This window comes from Anopheles coluzzii, chromosome 3 (assembly GCF_943734685.1).
Source record: "Anopheles coluzzii chromosome 3, AcolN3, whole genome shotgun sequence".
NCBI lineage: Eukaryota > Metazoa > Arthropoda > Insecta > Diptera > Culicidae > Anopheles > Anopheles coluzzii.
In genome coordinates, this window is record NC_064671.1 from 54,812,190 (window position 1) to 54,832,625 (window position 20,436).

Genomic DNA, 20,436 nt, shown 5'->3' on the forward strand with positions numbered 1-20,436 from the left:
GACCCCAGCTTGTTTGAGGGACTTGTTAATAGTTTAATCCATTTTCCACCATGTTAAAATTCAACATTTGATATTTGTAATCCCATAGAATTTCTCATCTATTCCTGAACAATGTCGTATCAATGCCTCATCTTTTTATTGCTTAAAGTTGTCCAAGTCGTAACAAGATATTGTATTTCGTGAAACGCCTCATCAGCGTCGAGCGAGTAATAACGAATAAGCATAACGAAAGGCTACTATTTTGACCGGTGTTTCATTTCTCGCTTATTTCAATACTTTCTCTAGTTCCTGTTTGGTTTATAGCTTCGAAATACCCTTATTTAAGGTATTTGAAGAAATCTATTCATCACCAATTGATAAAAGAAGAAAAAAAAATCAATAAATCCGGTGTCCATCTTTCCCTACAACAAAGTGTCCGTCTTTCCCGCTTTGGTGTCAGGATGTTTAAAATACTAGAAAACAATATTTTGTATTGCTTTCATTCTAGTTCTTTCGCCAGTTTTTTCATTAATGATCACGACATCTCATTCATGAAATAAAACTTCCGGAAATATATTCAATACAAGTTGTATTGCTTAAGATCCGTAGTAGTCAAAGTATCCAAAAGGGTGCACACGATTGATAATTTATTTTGTTCGTATATTTAACCAATTTTGCATATGTTATGCCAAAAATGTTCTCAAATGTGTTGTTTAACTTTAAGTTAGAATGCTGCATTGTTGATTTTTTTTTCGAAAATTACCTGTTTCATGCATTTATGAGAAGTGTCCATCTTACCCGCATTGTTCGTCTTTACCTACCTTACCCTAGTAGTAAAGCTTAATAGATACTAAGACGACTATGGCGTGCCATAAAATGTTATTAACTACCTCAGTTTGGAGATAAAAAAAATAAAACAATATCATGATATTCATTCATTTCTGTAACAAAATAATTTATTCTTCAAAAAGTAATCTTACTTACAAAACTGTCTGGTTAGTGGGCATGTTACCGTTCATGATAGCTTCGACAAGCAAATTGAGATGATCCGTTTTGCAATTCTAGCGCAATTAGTAGAATCTATGTATGTTCTTAAAAGCCCTACTTTTAGCATGCATATGCTAAGTCTGGCAGGACTCAAAGCGGCAATAATACATTGATGCATTGTTTAAGTTTCATCTAGTGAAATCCATTACTTTCCTCGAAAATATAGTCGGGATGCGTGGCTTTGAGTGATTCCTTAAAGCCATATAGATAGAATTGTATTTTTTGTACCGTTGAGCATTCGCCCATAATACCCACACGCCATGCTTTTCCAAACGTAGGTCCAAGTCCTCCTTGTACTTCTAACGAAAAACTACAAAGAAACGGTAAAAAAAAGAAAAAGATGATCGCTGATTGAAATGTCTCATTGCATTTTTACTTACTTGTTCATGGCGTATTGTGAAACTTTCCACCAGTCAACACCTTTCGGAATCATAATACCAGTTACGGTGGGCAGGCGATGTCTGGGGTCTTTCACGAAAATATCGAGTCCCATCTTACCAAGCCCTTCGTACAAGATTTGGGCACATTCGATGCGGCGTTTGATCTGATTTTCCAGTCCTTCTTCCGCAATTTGAGCCAATGCTTCCCGCAGAGCAAATATTAAGTTCGATGCGACAGTATGGTGATAACTGTAGGGTGGCATGATTTGGGAAACGTTATGAGGAAACTTTGAAGCTTCAAGCGGAATTGTTAATTCTCACCGTTTTGGTTCATCATAACAGCCCCAATAATTGCCAAGCAGCAGTAAATCCCAGTAAAATACTTTCGATTTTGTACGACGATTTCGAATAACATCCCTAAGGGTAAAAACAATTGTGTTGAATGTAGACGAACTTGATCGTACCTAACATACGTTGTAATACTAACAGTGCTTTCGGGCTTATAGAAATGGGAGTGATACCAGGAGGCGCACCTAGCACCTTTTGCGCTCCAGTATAGACGGCATCGATCTCCCATTTATCCATATAAAATGGCACACCGCACAGCGAAGCCACGGCATCAACGATGAGCAAACAGTCGTGCTGGTGACAAATCTGGCCTACACCTTCCAGCGGCTGCAGCAGACCACTTGATGAGTCACCGTGCGTCAGGAACAGACACTTGGGTTGATGTAGTTCGATGGCTCTGGCCAATGTTTCCAAACTGAACGGGCGGTCCGGAGGGCCCTCAATCGTTCGAACATCGGCACCGTATCGCTCAGACATTTCGACGGCACGCTCTGCCCAAATTCCGTTAACCGCGATCAGCACTCGATCGCCCTCTTCAAGCAGATTGCTCAGCATAGCTTCCATTCCCGCGTGTGCGGAACCGCTTACGCACATAGTGGCCCGGTTTTCTGTCTGAAAAATGTACCGCAAGCCATCCTTGACCTCGTCCATCGTTCGGAACAATTCAGCGTGGAAGTTGCTCAGCACGGTGTTAGTCATGGCAGTCAGCACCCGCTTTGAGCAGTTGGACGGTCCAGGGCCCATCATTATCTTTTCCGGAATGATTAAAGGATTGCGTAGCGATGCAGGGGGCGGCGTGAACTTCATTGTATCAGCTGCAGAATTATGTAAGTGATAACGTAGAAAAAGAAATGTTATTGAAACCGACAGCTTTTGATAAAGATGCCGATGCTGTACCTAATTTCATTGAAATACATAAAACACTAGGGGCAATCTCTTTTTCAGATTGCATCGAGCCTATTTCTAATTAAAAAAAAGGTTGTTCAAAATTCTATGATTACTTTTACTATCAGTGATCCAAGTCCAAGTATAATGATGAATTCATTGTCACGGAAGGATCCGAATACACACCGAACGGTAATGTTTACGTTTGCCCATGCCATTTACCCAGCAAGACAATATGCGAAGCAATACTATCGCCAATTAAAATCCTTTCAAATTGATGAGCCATGATATTTTCTCGTTAATTAAAATAATCTCTGCACTGCGTACCAAAACTCGGTTTAATTAATGCGGATGTTTCCTTTGAATTTTTCGGTATGTCAGTCCAGAGCCATAATAAGCGTATTGCTTATTATGTGAACAACATCAATTTCATGAACAATAAAAAATGGAGTATGACGTATTTTATACAACACTGAACTGAAAACCGGAACTGTAAGCACGATTGATGCATAATTTCCATAATACGTAGACACTGCTTCTTCTTTCTTCATATTTTACAAATTATCCTTAAACAAACTCTACCTAAATCATGTATTACCAAAACGAAAAGTGTATGCAGCTTGGGCTGAATTCGCACTTTTACCTTACCGACTGGCCACTTTTATAATCGCACCAGCGAAATCACTACAACCTGTATCATTAATGTAAAACGTAATGTAAAAGGCAAATTATCTGGCAAAATCAGAGTGCAAATTGTATGTTGCTTTGCTCGGTTCTCTGTTAATTATTTGTGTGCTAGCAATCCAATCACGGTTCATCCGGACACGGAGGAAATTTTAAACTACAGACAAAACACACATTCGAGTGACACTACTTGAAGCGGATTACCATAGAAGTGCTACTAGTACGTTGGGGGTTTTTTGAGTGGAAATTTTGCCTTCCAGTGGCTATAATAATACTTCACATATTTGTCTGCCGTATGGCACACTTCACACATGCACATGCTGATATTTGCAATAAATGCTGGGGTTTTGCAAACACTAGATCTGTTTGCCTAAAGTAAGGCCCTACTGTCGCACATGCACCACACAACAGCAAAAAAAAAAAAAACTCCCCAGATTATCCTGAGCGATTGTGCACAATGTTTGAGCCTTTGGTTTGTGTATTTGTAGCGACGTTTACGTGTCTCTGAAACTTATTCAAAAATATTTTCTACTCAAACAAATCAAATAACATTCAAAATTAATATTTCGAATATGTTGCTTGCCCTATCACAACACACTACCAGCACGGCATAAATTAACAATGTAACAATTCACTGTTTTTCACCATAATGCATTTAACAGGATGATATCAGCTTCCACATATTTATGGGTAAATACGTAAACTAATAATTACCACTAATTAATTTGCCGTTTGCGACTAAACACTGCTTCTCCTCAGTTATTCTGGATTTTGGAATTGCTAGCGGAATAAAATCTAGCGAAAGACACTGAACTGAACTGACTCGTTCGACGATTGGAATGAAAATGATGGATCGATCGTACCGAGCGGTCTCCCGTCCCTGGGATGAGCCTAATAATCATGATGGGAAAGAATCCTTTTTTTATACATATATCACCAGCTTATGTCGTTGCCCACCTAGCTAGAGCCTGTAGCGGACAGCCACGCGGGTGCAGGTCAAAAATGAAATTGTCATCTATTATCAGCATACGGTTCAGACAAAAAAAGCTGTCTTAATGAAAGTAGTATCTGCTTTCCTGGTTTTTTAATGTTTCATTTTCTAAACCCCAACATGTTTGTGTATTGGTATGCGATTGTAGATTTTTTTGCAGCGTGCTGTCTACGCTTTACGTTGGAGCTAAGCTCTTTTGTCTAGCACTGTTTAGGAACGCATGAATATGACCTATGGAAACCTTTCCTTGCATTTCAAACACCAACCACGTAACAAGAAAGAAAATAAATATTAACCTTTTACTATCTAAAATTATTGAAAATTTGCTGTTATTAAAACAGCAATAACACTAACCACTTTCAGTAAGTTAATACAATACGGGACAATTCGCACAATGTCACTGAGGTGTGTCGTTTACGTTATTCCCCTTTTTCCAACTTTAGGGCAGCGTTAGTTATACCCTCACTCTAGAACACCAAGCTGACAACACTTCGGCAAACAGGTACCGCTACCGTAACAGGGTAAGCATCTAGCAAATACTGTGACTTGATTATCAGTTGCAGTGGTTTTAAATAACAAGTGGCCGAGTCAAACCCCTGCTATCCTATTTATTGCGTTCTTAGGTTGATGCGACCGGCCGATCGCGACAGGAGATTAGCAGGATGTCATTTTTCCCCCCTATTTTGGTGATATTTTTGTTGTTGCTTGTTTCTGTCTCATCGTATTTTCACGTTCCCACGGCTGAGGCACTCGACGACACACATCAACGATATCGTGTCGTGTTGAACGCAGTGGCATATTATTGATTATCAAAAATAGCAAAAACGTGCTGTTTGCGATGAAGTGTATCACTATCGAGTAAAGATCGCTCCGCACTTATGATACTGGTAGTGAAGCAGTCGAGTAGCAGTGATATGAACGCTTAGTTTGGCTCAATCTCCGTGCGTAAATCGGTGTGCGCGACTGTTGCTGTGAGTTTGATGAACTCGTTGATTGTATTGCGAAATTTTCGTTCAAATAATTTTTAGGTTTGGCGCTTCTCGGGGGGGGATTTATTGACAGTACAATTTCCACCTGCATCTTGACAACACTATCAGAGATTCCCGAATGATCTTGCAAGCGATACGTGTCGGATGTATCAAAGCTTTATCAGATAAAGGACAATGGATTCGAGCAACGTCAAGAAAAAACAATAGAAAGCATTGAATAACATAATTACGAGAAACACGATAACACAATAGAGAATATATATAAAAAAAAACAGATTTGAAAACCTTATTCAGTAGAAATTTATTCACATTTTTGTCTAAAGCTTCATAATACCATGCATTAATCACATCTGATTTAATTACGCTATCGACTGACCGAAAACGTGAAAGCCCTAGTGGCCTTTATCGCCCTTCTTGTACCCATGCTCGCTGCCGCCAGATTTTCCGCCCTTTTTGCCAAAATCATCCTTGTGCGAAAAGTGCGACTCGTGCCCGTGCTTGTGTTTCCAGCCTTTGTGCTCATCATCGAAGTGTCCCTTATCCGTGTGGCCCTTTTTGGCATATTTGTCCTCCTTGTGGGCCGACTCGTGATGGCCCCCCTTTTTGTGTTCGCCTCCGTTCTTCTTGTGGAACTCGTTGAAATCGCCAAACTTCTTATGATGGCCCTCCTTGTGATGATCATCGTAGAACTTGTGCTCCTTATGATAGTCATCTTTGTGTGATTTGTGATGATATCCAGTCGTCTTGGAGCCCTTCTTATGGCCCTTCTTGTGCCCCTTTTTACCGTGCTTAGAGCCCTTCTTTTCCTCATGGTGCTTCTTGTAGTGATCACCCTCGTCGTGGCTCTCCTTCTTATGGCCACCTTCTTCGCCGTAGTGCGATTCGTGATCTTCCTTGCCCTTGCTGCCCTTTTCCGACTTTTCTAATCCGTGCTTCTTTTCGTACCCCTTATCACCTTTGTCGCCTTTTTTCGAGTGATGATCGGCACCGTGCTCGCTGCCACCGCTTTCCTCAAAAGAGCTTTCCTTCTTCTTTCCATCGCCGTTAACCACCGTTACAAGCAGTGCCAGAGCAAGCAGGCTTAATAAGAACACTTTCCTCATTTTCTACAATTATTTCCACTGGCACATAGAACAAGGAACGTCTGCACGTACGCGATCTCGTGGATGTGGCTTTACGAGCCACACGATCAATGGCTGTTATGGCTAGCGCCCTATTACAATTTCCAACACACACACGCACAGGATATATGCGTGAGCACTAACACCGTTTTACTATGCGTTTGGCATACGCTATAAAAGCGTACATACAGCACCGGTTCAAAGCTACGGTTTGTATGACACTTTGCACAAATGTACGCATATTTATATCGAACGCCAAGCGAAAGGTAACATAGTTTCGCCCTATACTCCTACTCCAAGCGCGTTTTACACTTGATTATTCGCTTCATTTGATACGAACTTCGATTTGCTGCATGTACTGTCTTGATGTTGGCGAGTTTTAAAGAAAGAAATGTAGTGGGACAGTAGAAATACGAAGCTTTGACATCGTACAAACGTGATAAACTACTAACGTAGTTGATACCTATCGATTCTTATATTTTGTTATTGCTACTTTGTAAATATAGATAAAAATAGCAAAAGCGTTGTAAAATATCCTGTTGCGAATGATTTATAAATCACACATAAAGTGTTCGGCCTAGCACGTCCATCGTATGCGTAGCTTGATCAATAGTTAAATTTTTAAAAATTCGGTTTGTACCGTAATATCTGTAATAGCAAATAAAGATAAAAAAAATCATTGTTTTCTTAAACGTTTATTTTAACTTTGATGCAAACGCCCAAATAACTTAAAAAAATATGTTAGGCTGCCAATTGAAAACTCTATCAATAGATGTTAAACATATTTATTTACCATTATTTAAAAAATAAAATAGAAGACACGTAGTACACTATATAATCGAATTATGGCAACCATGAACTGCTTAAAAATTTAAACAAATTTACACGTTTTCGGTTGAATTTGCAAAACAATTGAGCTACTTCAGAAGTCATATCTAGTATTATTAATGGCGGATAGTAGGCAAAGGAGGCCCCAAGCGATGATATTTGACGGAACACTTAAAAAGTATTTGAATTGCAGATTTTAATAATGTTATTACATGTTATTTCATATTTTAACATAATTTTAGAGTTACCTACAAGATTTTAAGATTCATTCATTTTTCCCCTTAATTAAATTGTTCCTTAATTTTGCAATTATGAAAAATCTACTAAGTTCTTCCGGCCAAGATTGCCGTTAAGCATAGAATTCAATGAGGAGAGAACATAGTTTCGTACCCAGTAACGCGTAAGATTTCAAACTATTGTACATACTAATGAAATTTAAAAATGGAAATAAAAGAACTAACTAACTAGCTAACTAAGATTCATTGATGATACTATTTATTGTATGTACTATTTCATTTCAAATAATGTGGTTGGGAGGGATTCTTGCCTATAGTAAACTGCATAAATAAAACATTTTCTTTAGAATCATAAAACCAAAGTAAATTATTTTGTTCTATACCCTAATTCTGCGGTTAATAAACAATCTTTTGTATGCTAACTGAATTTATTAGCATTCAATCATAATACTTTGTGCAAATTGCACTGTTGACTTCAATTAATTAGTTTTATGATGTATCCTTTTCTCAAAAACTACTCTTAAACTAAACTCAGCTAATCTATCCGTTGAGCTCAGGGCTTCAACTGCCCGATTAGTCCACTCTAAAGCCTACGTTACAGCTCCAGTGAAATTGAACGTGAAATTTGGGTTTTGTTTTGCTATATTTCATTAAATATTTACCAGAATATGGCTTATCGTACACCAAAAGAAAGAATATTCCATTCCACAACTATTGGGACTATACAACAACAAAAAAATGGACTTTCAACATATTGAAATAATACATTAAATGCATTTCCTTGCATTTCCCGCTTTGTTCACGGTGAAAACTTCACATTTTGTATGTGTTTCCCAATTTTACAGTAAAGCTTGCCATGGGAGCAGTATGTTTTAACAAAGCTTTAATGGATGATGTTTTATGTTATAAGTTGATTTAAATGCATGTAGTACAAATTAATAACGAATTAAATATATTAATCAACACGTAGGTAACAGCTCAACTTTAATTAAACTGTAGTCCACGAAATAATTGAATCTTTTTTTAAAAGAAAAGCATATTATTTTGCTATACAAACTATGTTTAAAAAATAAAGTATACATTACGAAAAATTCGATGAACATGCTTTAAACAAAGTACAAAAAATGCCGATGTGCTGATTTCCAAACATTGAACTATTGATTTAAATTTGCGAAAATCACACATAAGGATAACTGAGAATATATGAGAATTAGTTGAACATAATTAGTAATGAAGTTATAGTATTAACTATTTCCCTGTTACTTTTTAAAACTTAATTTTACATTCTAATTTGGTGACTACCGTCACCCTTCCCTACTTTGAATATTTTACCAAAAGGCTTTAATTTTGGAACACAGTGTATGTAGATCTATAGTAAATTAAAAAAAGCATTTTCGGTTTAGTTATATTTCTATTAGTTGAGTTCTATCAAACTTTGGGAAAAATAAATAAATGTTTTAAGCCGTAAAATACAATAGTAGGAAAGATTAGTACCATTTTCTGATGTTCTCGGTTTTTCGGACATTTTTGAATCCATATAATAGCCATTGGCGTGATGTTATAGATGTTGATTTCAGTAATCTAATAAAAAAAAACAATGCAAAGCTACTTTCATCATCAAACCGTGCTTACGCCTGCCGGCTGTCGGTTTTACCAAACTTTGGTGGTTGATTTGGTTTGATTAGATTTCACGCTACACCAAGCATAGTAACGATAGTTGTCATTGTGATCACTCACTAACACAAAATTAAGCAAGCAAAAAAAAACTCTATAGGCCCAGTTAAGGCCACCTCAAAGAGTGAACTGCCAGATCACAAATGAACATAGATCTTGTGGCTAGTGCTGTAGTCAATTGATTGAGTAAAGTTTTCGGTGCAGCTTCGCAATCTATCCATACTAAAGCTTGCACAAGATTTCTTTGGAAAAAAAAACAAACGTTCAAGTGTATCAAGTGTAAAGGTAGAAATGTGAAATATGAAATAGGGATTTTTTTGTAGATGGATTGCTTAATGGCCTATTTTTTCGGATTTTTTACATTTGAGGTGAGGATGAAGCTAAAACATAGTTAGAAATCAATAATGTATTTATTTTTGTTTTCATTTTGTTTTTTTTTTTCGTACGTCAACAATGTACAAATAATTGGAATTGTTATTTTATCTTCAATTCCTTTTATCTATTTTGCATATCCTATCACTTTTCTTGTTCGCGCTTGTTCAAACTATGTCGCAATCAAACGAAACACTTGTCACCCACCGCTTCTTGTGTGTTTACATTTGAATTTGTTGGGATGGAGACTTTGCTTGCATGGGATGTAAATTTACACGAGTGACGATTGTTTTTGATTTTCTGTTGCTTAAAAGCGTTGTGTGGTTCAATAGCAGAGAGTATTATGTACCTTACGATGCCATTTATTTTATTTTTTGCTACGTACTGTTGCTTGTCTCGCATGATATGATACTTTTTTCTTGTTGGTGTCTTAAACCAACTGATTAGAACGCCGACAAACTAAGTTGAAGCGCTCGGCTAGCTAGACTGACGCGTGTCACTATAAGAACCCTCCCATACGACGAGGTTCAGCATCGTTGAACATAAAAAAATGCAACCTACCACTTTCTTTTTGTGTCTTCGTACTACTTTCGGTGGCTAGAACCAGAATTTACAAACAAAAAGGCACACGCGTCGTCATTGTCGCTACAAGGAAATAGAAGATTTCACTCATTCAAATCTTTATATACTGTTGACTACTGATGGCTGGCAAGATCATCATCGATCTAGCTATAAAAAATTGCTATCACCACATTGACTTTTGGGTTTTGGTTGTGATGGTATGATGCTCATTATGACGATGGCAAGAGAGCTTCCATTTAAAACGTTCCACATTTGTATTTGTAAAGGAAAAAACGACCGCTGATAGCACAAACCAGTGACATTTTTTTATCGGCGTCCCGTCTGTAGTCGGAAGATGAAGAAAACTCTTGTAGATTATGTCGTTGATTAATATTGATTATTGACGCTGTACCCTATTTGTGGTTCGGCGTGTTCAGTACAAATTAGTTGTGTAGATGTTTAACCGTTTCCTGTCAAATATAGATAGAGCCCGTATGCGTTATCAAACAATACCAACTGTTTGGTGACTAACTAATGGATCTGCAACAATACTATTTTTGTTAAAATATCTAACATATGAGACACACAGCGAAATCGATATTATTTAAAAGAATTTGTGTTCGTTTGTTTTACAATGGGCCAGTCGTGTTCATTGACAATTGTTGCTTTTACTGTTCGACGCATTGTACAATTTTGTCTTGTTTTGTTACTACATTAGCTCGATGATTAGGATGACGACACCCTTAAAATAGAACTTTTAATGAAAGAACCGCGCAATGGACAACACAAGAAAAAATAGGATCCTCCAATGAACTGATAAGGAGTGAAACATTATGAACGGAAAAAACCTGTTGGTTTTATCAGTTCTGGTTAATTAACTTGCTCAGCATGATTTCCTGTTGTTAGAATACATCCGATCGACCTTTGATTAAGTAAATTTGGGCAATTATACACATAGAGCAAATGAATTCATTAGCTGTAATAGTTTGTTGTTTTATGTATAATCGGTTAAGTCTTCTCCATTAAACCTGCCATGTTGCAAAATGAAAAAAGTGAATCGGTGTAAGTGTATGTATTTATGAAAGACAATATTTAAGGATAAGTAAACTAGACATAGGAAAATGATAGTGAAACGATCGTTGGTCACGTGCATCAGCACTATATGGGAGCATAATGATGAGCCATGAGGTAGATCGGTAAGTTAGTTAAGTTTAATTGATATTGGATGTTTTAAAAAAGATCAAAATATTAACCAGAACATGGAAACAATTGTCGAACTTCTTTAATAGAGTAATTGCCATATCCCTTTTCATAGGATATACTAAATTCCATCATGGTGAAAAATAAATTATATTAAAACGTTTATTTTAGCAACATTAGTTTGAATTCAAAGAGAACTTAGTGAAAGAAACGATTTATTTTGTTGTTGTTTTGTTTTACTTTTTCCACGACGGTTAGACAGGTTATAGCCAGATAATTGAGATAATTGATATTTGTAGCGTTCACTGTTTAACAAACTAACAAATAATAATAGTATACATTTCAATGGGGCAATACAATGCCAAAAAAATGTGTTCGATCAAATAATGAAAGCAAAAATGTGTTCGAACAAATAATTGTTCAGCATCACACTTTCCTGTTGTATTTGTTTTATCTTTAAAATCCTAGTATTGCTGAATTTTCTTTACTGGCATCGTAAATGGCATTCCTAGATATGGCTTCGTGGTTTCCCATTATTCATTGAACTTTCTAGAAGTTTAGTGTTATGATCGTAGATTTAATTGATTTGTTTCCCTTTGCTTGTCTGTTTTGGACCATTTGCTGGATATGATATAACAAATTATTCGCCTATTTTACTGAGTACACGCATTCTATGTCAGTGTGATGATTTAATCATACAATTGATGTAACATGCTAATCGATAATGTGCTACCGCACTTATAGAAGCGATTACACATTTTGAATTTTTGAGTTTTGCTTGTTTCGATGCAAGATTTCATTTGAAAATATGTAAAAAAAAATTATTGTGCCGCTTTTAATTCAAATTAAAAAAAAATCATATCAGCAAAACGAGCGAAATTACTTTTTTACGCTGCCACAGTTTACGTAATCGGTTTTTACACATGGTTAGTTCATACAACTGTAACCAGCAAAACAATATAGTACAACTATTTCAGATGAAGCGCAAAACACCTTGTTTCCCATCATTATGGCCACTGTCCATGTGCGAAATACATTTAATTAGCATCCTTTTTATGTTTTGAGTGTTCATGAACATGCATATTAAATAACATGCAAACAAAAAATGTACATACAAAATCAAAGTTTTAAGAAGAACTGTCAGCTTCACTAACTACTATATTTCGGGGTATATACACAAATGGCATCGTTGGTGTGTAGTTAAAATACGTCTAACTTAAAAGCCGTGCGGCTGCATCGTTTGTTTAGACTATCATTGGCCTATTCTTATGGTAAAAAAACAGAATATCTATTCGTGAATGTCGCAACATTCTGCTTTTCCGAAACTATTCCGCGCATTAGCAGCAACTGGCTCAAACATGCCTAAAGCTCATTTTTCTAAACATGCGCGTATTTTCGATTATTACATTCAACAAATTTCTATACACTTTTCTACTTATTCGCTTATATATTCAGACGCTCACCATCCTTGACGAGTTAACTTATTTGCTTAGTAATTATTTGCTACTATGTAATGCCAACAATTGCTGCTGTGTATTTTCATAGTTTTTACATGCTGCGTTAATCGACACATCGCTTTATTTTTTTCTATATTTTTATTTTTTCTTTAAAAATATCTGTAAGACATGAAGAACATGTTGTGCATTTTAGTATCTACTTTCGACTAGTTCAACAAATTAAAATCAAACGTTGCGATGTAATATCGCAAGTAATTATTGTTATCCTGTGTTTTAATTTTTATTTTTTTGATTGATGATCACTTATGCTCACATTGTTCCTACTGTAATTGAAATAATATTACTTAGCCAGTTTGCTTTACTTTTGATGCGAAGCACTGAAAACTAAACCATTAAACCCTTTCAGAGGGTTAGTTAAAAACAAACTATTTGAACAACACGACAGTTAAATCCTTGTTGTACGAGGATTTAATTTAATGAAGGTTGTATATAAATGATGTTCGATGTTATTTGAATATGACATGTAACCTAATTTAATAAATATACAAAAATCGCTAGCTACCGACTAGCTCGATCTGTCGGTATTTTTTCCTCAAATTTGATACCGAATCTCGATACAAAACAGGATCCAGTCGCAGGTTCGACCTAAGTAAAGGCATATAACTGAACAGAGAATAACATTTGTGACGTTAGCTGATGGATAAACACTTACTAGCAGCAAACAATATACTTACCCAAAAACTGCGGCAAAAGTATTTAAACAACTCTGACGCTGTATAAAATGATCAGGATCATTCCAAGGAGATCTACAATGAAGTACATGGTTGATATAAGTATTTTAGTAACTTTAGTAGTGTTTGCATTAGAGAATTAGAGCTGGAAATGCAATGGAAATTTCCACCTCGGTGGATCGGCGGAGCGAAATGAGAAGACATGCTTTTTGCGAGTTTTTGCGAGTTACACGGATTCGCACTTTATCCCAAAATCGTAGGAATCCTTCCTGTTTCAATAATAAGCAATGCCAAGACTGCAGCATGATGGTTGAAAACGTTGACGATACCCCTATTCATTTATAGGCTGCAAGGCAAGATCCATGATTCCTTTTCCCGAACACACACTTGCACGCCAGGACATGCAGTTTGACATATCTTTTCAACTATATAGCATTTGCTTGCCTTATATAAAACAAAAACATAATTCTCTCAAAGCACAAAAAAGTCGTTTGAAATTAAATTCAGGAAACCATTAAGCTACAAGGACCGAAGCTACATTAAGACTTATTAGTTTTTTTTTCTATTTGGAACAATAATGTCCAATTTGTTAGTCAAATGTTCACCTTCAACAAATCAATCATCAATATGGCAGATTGATCAAACAATCAGCCTATTGATTCATCATACAAACACAAAAATACAACAACAAATAATAATTAAGATAACGAAATCAACAAACAATAAAGTTAAATGCACTGGATTTATAATCTACATAATTCAAATTATGGAATAACATTGTTGCATTATTATATGTTACTAATTACTTAAGTTGATAGGTTATTGGCCTCACTCACCTTCCACTTTCTCGATCTTTGTAGCCTTTTCGCTGCGTCACCTTAATGGGAGGTTTACGAGTGACATGCGATACAAGAAGATTCATGAGAATGTCTTCACAGTTGGACGATTGTTGTACCGTCTTTAACAACAGGTACGACAACCAGTTAGTGTAAAGATAATTATAGTAACGATGATAAAATGCGGCGCCAGTTAAAACGATCGAATAATAGTTTGTCCATTTGGATGTATAACCCCATGCGTTCTGTTTAAGGTGTAAAATGAATCATTAGATAGAGTAGGTTTCATCTAAGCTGCATAAATAAATTTCATCTTGCCTTGGAATCATCCCAAAAATGTGCCCGCGCCGGATAGCCGACGATGCGATCTGGAAAATCGCGCCACACCTGATAGGCAAAATCCAGCTCGTCGGTGTTTAATATAGCATCTTCATCCAGTGACAAAACGGCGTCAGTCTCGATTTGATCGTGGGGGTAGAATCTTTGGGATATGCTTGGCCGGTCTTCGCTCGTGCTGCCCGATATGATGTGCAGTGGAATGTGACCTGTAGATGGCCAACGTTTCTTCGGCGGAACAGATCTATCAGTTGCCCACAGAATTAAAATCTATAATGAAAATGAGGAACTTACATTATTTCATTCTCGCGTAGCTATAAACTTTTCTCCCCTACTAACCTTATCTATGTATTGGCTTTTGGTAATACTTTTGACTAGCTTGTATAAAGCTGAGTTTGGTGTAAGCTGCGTACCGATCTGTACAAATATTACGGCGGTATAGTTCAGTCCGGGTGTGTGACCAAGTTTGTCTAGCAGAAACGGAAATCGGCGATGAGTATCGGAAAAGGTCGGAATAGTCAATAGTGCCCCTGGGGATGTATTCCAAGTCAGTCCATTCCGATGAGGATAGTCTGGCAGTCTCTCACGGATAATCTAAAAACGGTTATTACACAATTTTTATCATCAGATGTTCATCAATTTTGTTTGAAGAATGATTTTGAATGTCCAAACGAGTATTATCGACTTCTCATTCGGCTCACAGTCCAAAATCACAAATAATGATAAATAATTGAAATAGAATTTGAATACCTGCTATGGATAAAATGTCAAATTAACCATCTCAATTCATACTAACCTCAAATGTTGTAAAAATTATTTTTTCAATAGAACTAAAATAACGCTCCCAAAGCACTTGTGTCTGCTGACGTAAAGCTAGAATACGGCTTGTAGAGATGGAACGTACGATGTCTGGAACCTTCGAATGATTTATACAAAGAAAAAAGAACCAGGATTTACATTTTAGACTATAAATGTAAAATAGCAAACCACCATCCATTACTCACTTGCAGCAACAGTCTTTCATCTGCCCAAATAGCAGCTTGCTTCCAGTCAATTTTGGACTGAAACGGTAACACCCATGAATTTGAAAGCAACACTGGTATGCAACCCGCTTGAAGCACTTCCAGAAACCTATAATAGGTAAATGTTGTACAATTGGTTAGTGAAAAAAACTGTCCAAACACTCGAGCCATTTGCTTATTTACCTAAATGATCCTAAACGACGACCTCTGGGCACAAGGCAGAACGTTGAATTCTGTAACAATGTTTCGTAGTCATACCTGTGAACAGATGAACAAATTATTTAGCAGTGTTGTATACATACATAAACGCATTGTCGAGATAAGGATCGAACATTATACGTTGTTTTGGTGCAGTTTGCTAGACTGTCTACTATACAATTTAAATTACACACCTATCGTATTCTCGATTATCTTCGTCACATCGAGCATCCTGCAAATCTCGCCAACTTTTCCCATGCTTGCAAGTTGTCACTAATACAAAATCTCGGGCGTTATGTAAGTGAAACAACGAGTTTCGTGTTTCAGAACCAATACCATGGACGTACCTATAACAATACAATATAGAAAGTATTAGGTTTTGAGATATTCTGAAAATCGTTCAAACAAGAACAAACGAGTTGTATCTAATATAAAAAAGGGAAAAAATCCTGTTTGGCTTAGTTTGGAGAGTATCGTAGTTTTAATATTATTATTAAGTGGTGGCGGTAAGTCTGTATTGCGTATATGGCTTAGTATTGATCGTAGACAAATTGGTTTAAGTAACAGTTAAATAAAAATAAATAAATAAACGCCCTGTTTAAAAATAAACTCCATATGCATTCTACAATGTATATAAACTCAAACAAGTGTTGTGGTATGGTTTTGCCTGATATAAAAAAATGATGAAAGAAAAAAATTAAGTTAAAAGATAGCCTGTCGCAGGAAAGATATAAACAATCCTCTGGCCCCACGATCGCGTTTTGTATCATTAACGATATAATAGATAAGGTTTGAGGATTCTGAATAGGTCAAGCCTTCATAAACCGTAATCTGAAAAAAAGCATTATAAATGTTGGTGGTCGAACCCGTACGACTGCTGTTGGAATGATATTCTAAATTAAGTTTAAACTCCAAACCATCTCTATAAACAATTTGACTGAAAAAAATTTTAAACTAATGACTGATCGATGTAAAAATTCTCTTAGTTCGTCTCAATTATTGTTCGATGCAAAAGCAGCGAAATAACGCTAGTTCTGATTCAAATGCGAAATCGATGGGATCTAGCTTGATGCTTAATTGGCTCGTTGCTAAAATTGTGATCAGCAGTCGATGCATCAACATAATACCGGAGTAGTGTGAACAGCCATAATTAGGAAATTTATTATCTGATTAGTATTCCAGGCAGCTAGACACGAATTGTTTTCAAATCACTTGGAAGCAAATACGGCTATAATTTCAAGGTTACGATAAACACACTAACGATGAGTATGTGGCATGATTATTGTAAGCTATCACTACCGAATACCTACCTTTTACCTTTGAAGGCAAGTAGATACTTCTTGTTGGCTGGGAAGTTGTTACTGATTACGAAACCTGTATTGCCGCCACGCAACGGGAACTGCTTGTGAAAAAGAGGAATACTAACGTCAAAGCCGGGTCGCAGTGATTGGATGCTCATGCTGGCTTTAGCTAGGATTGCCTGTCCCGGATCGAATCCGAGCCCATTCTCGTTGTAGTCTGGCCATGTGCCCGAATAAAGGTTAAAGATGATATGATTACGCCCATTATTCCAGTGTGGTAGCCGTTGCAGGCGAGACGGCACGTTACGCACAAAATCCTCACTGAGCGAGTCGCGATCAAGTGTATCAATGCCGAGCACGAACAGACAGGCCTGCTCGGGATCAGTCGTATAGTAGCGGCTTTCTTGAATGGCCGATATGATTTTTTGATAGTTTTGACTAATTGGCGGTGGTGCACCAAGCGAATTCAATGGCTCCGGTGGGTACACGTAAACGTAAAAGTTCTTATCGCTACATTTGCTAAAATCGAAGCAAGTTTCCATGCGACAGGATTTGAACATCGCACCTCCTTCATCAGTCACACGCCGTATAGGACCACCTCGTTGGAAAGACGGCTGAGGGGCTACATCGCGGAATCGGGATTCGTATGTGGGAGCGGTAAATAGATCATCGTCCGGTAATGCTTGCGCCTGATTTGATGAATCCGTACTTTCGGCGTATTGGTAGTGCAGCTGGTGATAGCATGGTAGATTGTCCGGATTTTTACGCACACGTATCCGAAACAGCGCTTGCAATCCTTTCAACCGATAGCCTCCCAGGTAACAGTACGCTAGGAAAGCGCAACAGATTATCACTAGAATGTAGCGTTTTTTTGCCTGCATTTTGCGCGTTCGCAGCCACTGATGACGCTTGATGCCAACAGTCGAAGGCTATTTCGGCAGGCCGAATGCCCAATGCGGCTAACGATTGTGGTGTTTGCTACTTCGACTAACATCAACGGATATCCTATCATTCGTACGGTCGTTCTTCTTTCGCTGTTCGTATCCGACTGACAACATGTTTGGAATGGAAGAAAATTTCTACTACAGATGCTGGTAGATTGTTAACGAGATTCTACCAAGACGTTTGATGCGCACAAGATCAGCCTAAAAAAGATATAAAATGACAAAGAGCATATTAGTTCAGTAATCCCAAAAAACCCATCGAAGGCAGGCGACATATTTTTGAGAATATCTCTAAAATGAGAACGGTTCGTAATTTGATTTCATTGTATTTTTCTCTGGATACTAAAAAGTGTACTCGCTGGTTCTGCTATTTCAAATTGCCATGTTTGATTCGCGCCTCGGTTCGCATATGTTCAATTCTTATATATATGATGACATTTTACATAGATTTGTTAGCATATCTTCTCCATATCGTTGCATTAATCACTGCAACATCAAGAGTTTAAGCGCTAATCAATTAAATCAGTAAACTGTCAAACATTGATTGGAAATATCGAAAATACATACATGAGTGCAAATATATTAGGTTGAAACATAGATTGGCATTGTTTTCCCTAAGAGACGAATGAGCTAGACCTCAAAGTCTCTATAAAAACAAACCATTGTTTTCCCTCCCTTCATCTTGTTTTGCTTTGGGACGATATTTGCAATAACAAACTAACAATAGTACTATTTCTTAGATCACGGAATTTAGTAAGAAAGAAGTATTATACTTAAGATTATTTGCCAAAAGAAAAGTATAATAATTTGGGAAAATGTGCTGCTTGCTTTAGATTCATGGCTAAAACAACACTCAAAATCTCAGTATTTATTTCCAATCTGCCCGACGGACCAAGAAAACACATGACCTTTAGCAAAAGTTTGAACAACAAATATGAACTATTCATTAACTTCTGAAATGTGTTAATGAGCCACCAAAAACAACATTTGCAGGGGAATATTTGGTCAGCAATACACCTAAATTAGCTGTTTTACCAATTGTCGTCTGTGTGTAACCTAAGGCCTCGCAACTCGCGTCTTGAAGAAATCAGCAAACGAATTTTGAAGATTGCATAAAACAAACTAAATGCACAGCCGCTCATAGAGATTTCGCCTATTTAGCAACTGCCACCGCGAAGACATACTGCTAGCGCAAACATTCTCTGGGAGATCGATTTTTCCACACCTACTTCCGCCCTAGGAACCGAATGCACTTTTGTAAATGTTTGGACGATTTCCACCATTCACTCGCATTCCTTTTTTCACATTTGTATTCACTCGTGTTTGCAAGGCGTAGGTATTGATTTTCTCACTTACTATTGCCAACGGAGCGCTATGTACCATGGGGAGGCTCCACGTTAAACAAAAACATGTTGTTTACACTGAAGAATTGCACTTGCTGCAGCTTGGCCGGTACCGTTTTTGTCGAATGCCATTGGACCAGATGCGTGGCACCGTGTGATGTGAACTATAATTGTTTTCGGGAGTAACGCACAATTTGTTTGGTTTTTGCTCAATAGCACATCACGAATGGCGGTGCGAGCACAGCACCAGCGACAGTGATACGATGTTGATGTAAGATCAACAGAGCTATAGAGTACACTTTTTTCTTTACAACTCTCTAACATGAATCGAAATGTTCCAATGTTGTTGAAGGCTAGTTTAAGCATTAATCCATAAACGTGATAATTTTCAGGCAATGATGACGAACCCGTTGAGAAAACTAAATCACTTCGCGTAGAACGTTTTGACAGTGTGTATGACATTAAAAAAAACATTGTTTGACGTTGCCTCAAATTACTTAGGCTGTGCTCTCACAATCAATCGATTTACTGTTTCATTGCACACAGAAAATCATAACAATACAGGCAGTTCCCGCGATACGCGATACCTGTTATTTAGCATATTCAAAGACAGGTGGCAGAGTGACCAGAAATACCGATTTATCTGTATTCCTACCAAGGTGCAAGGATAATGTATTTAGAAGGTTGATTTTTATCGCTTTTGCTGGGCGACATTGTGGGGGACATCTGTCACTCTCTGCTTACAAATTTCAATACCCCGCACCAGCCCACCCCGATTTTTATACCGGAGCCCCCGGAAGAGAAATGTCAAGTCGAGAAATGTCATTTTGCTCTGAACAACTTCACCTTGTCATTTATAACACCTTGACCAAGGTGGATTAAAAATATCAGGTGGTGGATATGGGCCTTTGGGGGGTCGCCATAGTTGAGGGACTGTACGTCATTTTAAAACCGTTAACCAATGGTTTCCGCA

General features: G+C 37.3%; 3 protein-coding genes across 5 annotated transcripts; all 3 read right to left on the reverse strand.

The window, feature by feature from the left end:
• Positions 1–913: 913 nt before the first annotated feature.
• Positions 914–4,877, reverse strand: LOC120957530 (3-hydroxykynurenine transaminase). 3 transcript variants are annotated; one of them, XM_040379781.2, is made up of 5 exons: positions 4,611–4,877; positions 1,894–2,569; positions 1,728–1,823; positions 1,407–1,655; positions 914–1,336 (listed from the first exon to the last, which is right to left on the reverse strand). In XM_040379781.2, the coding sequence occupies exons 2-5, from the start codon at positions 2,559–2,561 to the stop codon at positions 1,159–1,161; spliced, it is 1,191 nt and encodes a 396-aa protein (XP_040235715.1). In that variant the 5' UTR covers positions 2,562–2,569; positions 4,611–4,877; the 3' UTR covers positions 914–1,158. The 3 variants fall into 3 exon arrangements, with proteins under 3 accessions (XP_040235715.1, XP_040235713.1, XP_040235716.1); XM_040379779.2 differs by having other exon boundaries at positions 4,669–4,876; XM_040379782.2 differs by lacking the exon at positions 4,611–4,877 and adding an exon at positions 4,038–4,189.
• Positions 4,878–5,585: 708 nt separating this feature from the next.
• Positions 5,586–6,737, reverse strand: LOC120957531 (putative eggshell protein). The gene has a single exon (XM_049609039.1). It carries the CDS (start codon positions 6,404–6,406, stop codon positions 5,696–5,698), a length of 711 nt encoding a protein of 236 aa, XP_049464996.1. The 5' UTR covers positions 6,407–6,737; the 3' UTR covers positions 5,586–5,695.
• A 2,816-nt stretch (positions 6,738–9,553) lies between these two features.
• On the reverse strand, positions 9,554–19,926 carry LOC120956752 (exostosin-1). The gene is made up of 11 exons (XM_040378469.2): positions 19,477–19,926; positions 17,186–18,321; positions 16,070–16,222; positions 15,861–15,935; positions 15,660–15,786; positions 15,452–15,571; positions 14,995–15,249; positions 14,638–14,925; positions 14,320–14,564; positions 13,487–13,558; positions 9,554–13,415 (listed from the first exon to the last, which is right to left on the reverse strand). Exons 2-11 carry the CDS (start codon positions 18,055–18,057, stop codon positions 13,307–13,309), a joined length of 2,316 nt encoding a protein of 771 aa, XP_040234403.2. The 5' UTR covers positions 18,058–18,321; positions 19,477–19,926; the 3' UTR covers positions 9,554–13,306.
• Positions 19,927–20,436: the final 510 nt, after the last annotated feature.